Source organism: Petaurus breviceps, unplaced genomic scaffold, assembly GCF_028583685.1.
Source record: "Petaurus breviceps papuanus isolate PSGF00001 unplaced genomic scaffold, PetGlider_PUasm1.0 90822, whole genome shotgun sequence".
Classification (NCBI taxonomy): Eukaryota; Metazoa; Chordata; class Mammalia; order Diprotodontia; family Petauridae; genus Petaurus; species Petaurus breviceps.
In genome coordinates, this window is record NW_027187351.1 from 11,806,711 (window position 1) to 11,812,710 (window position 6,000).

The 6,000-nt window shown below is 39.3% G+C and overlaps 1 protein-coding gene across 4 annotated transcripts in view; it reads left to right on the forward strand.

Annotated features, from left to right (window-relative positions):
- PRIM2 (DNA primase subunit 2) overlaps positions 1–6,000 on the forward strand; it is a 357,586-nt gene that overhangs the window by 62,964 nt on the left and 288,622 nt on the right. For all 4 annotated transcript variants that reach the window (XM_069070685.1, XM_069070686.1, XM_069070687.1 and 1 more), the window contains exon 6: positions 2,044–2,139. In XM_069070685.1, coding sequence (XP_068926786.1) covers positions 2,044–2,139 — 96 coding nt within the window. The remainder of the gene's footprint in view (positions 1–2,043; positions 2,140–6,000) is intronic.

A 6,000-nucleotide genomic window follows, 5' to 3' on the forward strand; every position in this document is an offset into this window, starting at 1 on the left:
GGAAGTAATGTGTAATAAGCCAAAAGTAAATATAGTTATAGCTTACTTAGTACCTTGCTCTAAAATTCTTTGCTTGTATTATTTTATTTTAAGATCTCCTTTCTTTTTTTTTTTTTTTGGAGGGGGGAAGGTAGGGTAATTGGGGTTAAGTGACTTGCCCAAGGTCACACGGCTAGTTTTGTGTTGTGTCTGAGGCTAGATTTGAACTCAGGTCCTCTTGACTCCAGGGCCAGTGTGCTATTCACTGCACCACGTAGCCGCCCCCTAAAATCTCCTTTCATAAAATGCTTAAGCATAGAAAAAAATGAACAACACATATGATGTGTGAATTTATAACTTGAGTGTAAGAGGTGTTGGAAAATGTAAATGTTCAGAGGTATTCATGTTATGTAAGACTTATCAATGTGGAAATAGGAGGACATTTAGAATAGTTTGCTGCTTTACCTGTTCATAGCACTTTCATGTTTGGAAGCCACCTCTGCCCCTCATCCCCTTTTCTATTTATTTGATCCTTTCTTCTCTTAGCTTGACGTGGAATTGCTATTTTCATACCTGCATTAGAATGTTCATGTTTTAACTTTTCCTATGAAACCCATGTTTATTGTTCTGTCCCTCTTTTTATCTCCCATTTTGCACATGTTGTACACTTCATTATCTCTAGGTAGATGGTGTTAACTTGCCTATTGGAATCTGTAATTGAGCAGATTCAGGGCAGAACTATGTAGATAGAAAAGTTCCAGTATTTTTGGAATTTTTTCCTCTTTGGAGGAAAGTTGTGTGTGTGTGTTGCAAATAATCATATTTTTTAAATTTGGAAGGGATATGGAGAAGAGAAGTCTTAGGGGAGCATGATACCTGTCCTGAAAACTTTGAAGGACTGTCACATGGAAGAGAGATTAGACTTGGTTCTGTTTGGTCTCAGAAGACAAGACTAACAGTTGGTCAGCATTGTAGAGAGGCAAATTTAGGCTTGATGAAAGGTGAAAAATCTTAGCCTAAAGTGGAATGGGCCAAAATAGGAAGTTGTGATTACCTTCTTGTTGTGGGGAAGGATTCAAACAAAGGTCAACTGACCACTTGTCAGGTATGTTGTCAAGGGCATTCTTGGTCAAGTATTGGCTTGAATGATGTCTGAGGGCCTTCACAGCTTGAAAGTTCTATGACCTTGGAGATCTCCTGGTTTATCCCCTACGTCATAAAGGTTAGATAATTGAGGTAAAGAGAATAGAAATGACTTGCTTAAGGTGCATTGGCCAGAGTTAGTGGCAGAGTTAAAAAGTGAATGCAGTCGCCAGACTCTCAACTTGAAAGTATGCAAGCCAATACAGTTCTAAGATAACAGATTTATAATTCTGAGAAAAAGTATATATTTTAAGTATGTAGAGTATAAAAAATGTGAATAAGAAATTTAGCAACATTTATAGTGTTTTGTATTAGAAATGAAAGGTTCTCTCTTATCTCTGGCTGTCCTTCATCTCCCTCTTCCTATCCCTCTGCCTCTCCTTATCCCTGTCTCTATTTGTCTCTCTCCATCTCCCTGTTTTTTGACTCTGTCTCTTTCTGTCTCTCCGTTCCTGCCTCTGTTTCTTTTTCTGTCTCTCTCCCTCTTTCTGTCGTTGTCCCTCCCTCCCTCTCTCTCTGTTTCTGTCTCTGTCTCTCCTTCCCTCCCTCTCTCTATTTCTCCCTCCATCCCTCTTCTATTCTCTCTACCTTTTTTTTTAATTTGCCCTAACAATGTCCCTGGGGGGATGTGGAAAGTAATTTAAACTATTTTCATCTTCCTAATGGGTAAACTGAGTCCCAGAAGAAGTTGTAGGATGTGCATCTGATGACATTGATGAGGGTATATGTAACTAGAACTCCTGTTAAATATGGAACATCTTTTTGAAAAATGGCTTCATTAATGATATATAATGGAGAAAGTTTGGGGAACTTTTCGGTTCTGCAGAAGGAATCCTGTCACCAAAAAATAATAGCTTTTTTTTTATTAACATTGAGGTCTTTTACTTTTTTAAACATTGTACTCTGTATGTTTTCTTTCAGATTAGTAAGGAAGAAAAGGAGCTCTACTCTCAGGATATTCTTGATTCATCTCCATCGTTAAGTGGAAACAAGTATGAATTAGATGCCATTTATAAGGTTAGAAAATTATTTGAATGTTTTGTAGCTCTTAAGTTAGAATAGTTGTGGGGAACTTAATGATTGGATTCTCACCCTTAATTGGTACAATATTCTAATTTGATTGTGGTTCTAACATTTGTTACCTCATTTTGTTTTTCAGTGTATTTATTTTTATAGTAATACCTTAGTAATTGGTGAGGGTGCTTATTCATAGGGGAAAGTATGAATTTTAGAATTCTGGAAAATGAGTACATTTTAACTACTTACATATACAATGACCAGGATCTGGGGAGAATTGCCCAAGAACACTTAATGAATACAAAGGAGTGATGTGTAAATTAGTATGTCAATTGTTGGAAGTTTTTTTTCTCTTAAGTTATTGAAGCCTACCTTCTTAGTCTTGTTTTTATTATAATATTACTTTATTTAGCTGATTCATTTTTCATAGCAACAGTAAAGATATGTATTTTTCAAAAAAACTAAATGAAAATGTAGGAGGATTGACACATTTAGGCAGTAGATAAAATGCTGGAGCTGGAATCAGGAAAATCTGGATTCATATCTGGCTTTAGACATTTACTACCTGTGTGACCCTGGACAGGTCACTTAACTTCTGTTTGCTTTGATTTTCTCACATGTAAAATGGGGATAATAATAGTGCCTACCTCCCTGGGTTGTTGTGAAGATCAAATGAGATAATATTTATAAAGTACTTTGTAAACTTTAAAATGCTGTATAAATGTTTGCTGTGGTTTCTTCTCTGTTGCTCCTTGAGCAATCTTAGAAACACATTCTCAGATATAAACCTGATTAGCCTATTCTGGCTGCAGTTCTCAAAATAGGTGTCACCCTCAGCAGTCTGACCAGCTCAGGTCAATTCTCCAATTCTTTCCTGCTACCCACAGAAACACCGTGAAGTCAAGTCAACAAGCATTTATTAAAGGCCTCCCATTGCCAGATATTGTGTCTCATAGACTAGTCAAACTCTTTTTTTAAATGCTTTATTAACTTCTGATTTACATCATTCATTTCTGCCAGATTTTGAGTTACAAATTTTCTCCCCCTTTTTCCCCTACCCACTGCCCCAAAATAGCAGTCCCACAGGATATCCCCTCCTCCAATCTGCTCTCTCCCATATTTTCTTCCATACCCCTTTCGACTTTTTCAGTGGATCTCTATGCCCCAGTGCCTGTATATCTTATTTCCCAATTACATGTAAAATAGTATTAATAATAGTATATATATATATATATATATATATACATATATATATATATTTGAATATTTGATTTTAAAACTTTGAATTCCAGATTCATTCCCTTCCTTCCTTGTCACCCACCCTTACTGGGAAGATAAGCAGTTCAGTATAGGTTGTACATGTGCAGCTAATGCAAAACAATAACATAGTAGATATATTGTAAAAGACTGACTATATTTCCCTCCCTCCTATCCCACCTCCCACTTGTTCTATTCTCTACTTTGATTCCGTCCCTTTTCAAAAGTGGGTGCTTCCAACTTCCCTCCCCCCATCCTGCCCTCCCTTCCATCATCCCCCCTCTCATCCCCTTCCCCCCCTACTCTCCTGGAGGGTGAGATACCCTATTTAGTGTGTATTTCACTCCCTCCTCAAGCCAAATTCAATGGGAATAAGGTTGACCCATTCCCTTTTGCCTTCCTATTCTTCCCCTCCATTGTAACCATTTTCCCTTGCCTCTTCTGTATGAGATAGTTTACCCCAATCTTTCTCTCCCCATCTCCTCTCATTATATTCCTCTCACCTCATAAGTATCATCCCTTTCTGTTAAATTGGTCCTGTGCCCTCTATCTATGTATACCTGTAAACATATATACGCACATTCACATATGTATTCATATGGCCATATACCCACATATATAGACATATATATATTTCTAATCCCTTCAACTACTAAGAAAAGTTTCATATGTTACAATTATTATTTTTCCATGTAGGAATGTTAATAATTCAACTTTGATATGTTCCTTATGATTTCTTTTCCCTGTTTACCTTCTCATGCTTCTCTTGCTTCTTGTATCTGAATGTCAGATTTTCTTTTCAACTCTGGTTTTTTTCAGCAAGAATGGTTGAAAGTCCTCTATTCCACTGAATGACCATATTTTCCCCTGAAACATGATACTCAGTTTTGCTGGGTAGGTGACTCTTGGTTTTAATCCCAGTTCCTTTGACCTCCAGAATATCATATTCCAAGCCCTTCCATCCCTCAGTGTAGAAGCTGCCAGATCCTGGGTTATCCTGATTGTGTTTCCACAATATTCAAATTGTTTCTTCTTGGCTGCTTGTAATATTCTCTCCTTAACCTGGGAATTCTGGAACCTGGCTATAATATTCCTAGGAGTTTTCTTTTTGGGATCTTTTTCAGGAAGTGATCGGTGGATTCTTTCAACCTCTATTTTGCCCTCTGGTACTAAAACATCAGGGCAGTTTTCTTTGAGAACTTCCTGGAGGATGATTTCTAGGTTCTTACTTTGGTCATGGCTTTCAGGCAGTCCAATAATTTTTAAATTATCTCTCCTGGATCTGGATTTTTCCAGGTCAGTGGTTTTTCCCATGAGATATTTCACATTGCCTTCTATTCTTTCATTTGTTTGGATCTGTTTAACAGCATCTTGATTTCTCATGAAGTCATTAGCTTCCATTTGCTCCAGTCTAATTCTGGAGCAATGATTCTCCTCATTGAGCTTTTGAGATTCTTTTTCCATCTGGCAAATTTGGCTTTTTAAGGCATTCTTCTCCTCATTGTCTTTTTGAGCCTCTTTTGCCATTTGAGTCAGTCTGTTTTTTAAGGTATTATTTTCCTCAGTCAGGCTGTTGACTCTCATTTCATAATTTTCTTGCATTGTTCTCATTTCTCTTCCCAATTTTTCCTCCACTTCTCTTATCTGCTTCTTAAGGTCCTCTATGGCCTGTAACCAGCTCATATTTTCCTTTGAAGCTTTTGATGCAGGAGTTCTGACTTCACTGTTTTCCTCCTGTTCCATGCTTTGCTCCTTTTTGTCCCCAAAATAGGAATGTAATGGAATTGGAATTGGAATCTTCTGTCTGCTTTGTTTCCTTTGCCTGTTCATTTTGCCACTCAATTACTTGACTTTTGGGCTTTTTGCCACAATAGGACTCTGCCACCAGACAGGGGAGCTTTTGTCCCAAATGCTGGGGTTTTCTCAGCTGCCAGAGGTATTAGATGGGTACCCTCTCTGAGGTCTCCACATGCTCGGCAAGTTGGACATACACCCCAGGACCTCCACCCTAGACTTCAATCCAGATCCAAGCAGGTTAAAGCAAGAGCGATTACCCCTCTGACTGGTGCTTGGTCCCCTTACACTCTGCAGGCCAGGAGCTGAAGCTGCCACGTGGCACTGGCTGTGCTGGCATCTCAGTGGCTTCTCGCCCCAGGGGCAAAAGCCAAGGCACTCCCACTTACTGGGTGCCAAAGTCCAGACTGCACTGACCTCTCACTTTGTCCTTTGAATCTATATGTTGATAAATCTGGAAAAGGCCACAGCTGCTGATGATCTGGAGTCCCTCTAGCTGGCGGCTGGTCAGGCCCGCCCTGGGGCTAAAGCCTAGGTGTGGGGCTGGGCTAGGCTTCCAGAGCACTGAGATGGCCTATTCCTGTGGGTCTGCCATGCTATCCTCAGCAGGAGGTTAGCTTCTCTGCATCATTTTGTGGCTTCTGAAGCTCCAAAGTTTGTTTAGCGTCCCCTTTTTACATGGATTGGGGAAGGTGGAAGCTGGAGCAGCGGGGAGGTCCTGCTTCTACTCCGCCATCTTGACCTACTTTTACGACTAGTCAGACTCTTCTCTTCTCTTCTCTTCTCTTCTCTTCTCTTCTCTTCTCTTCT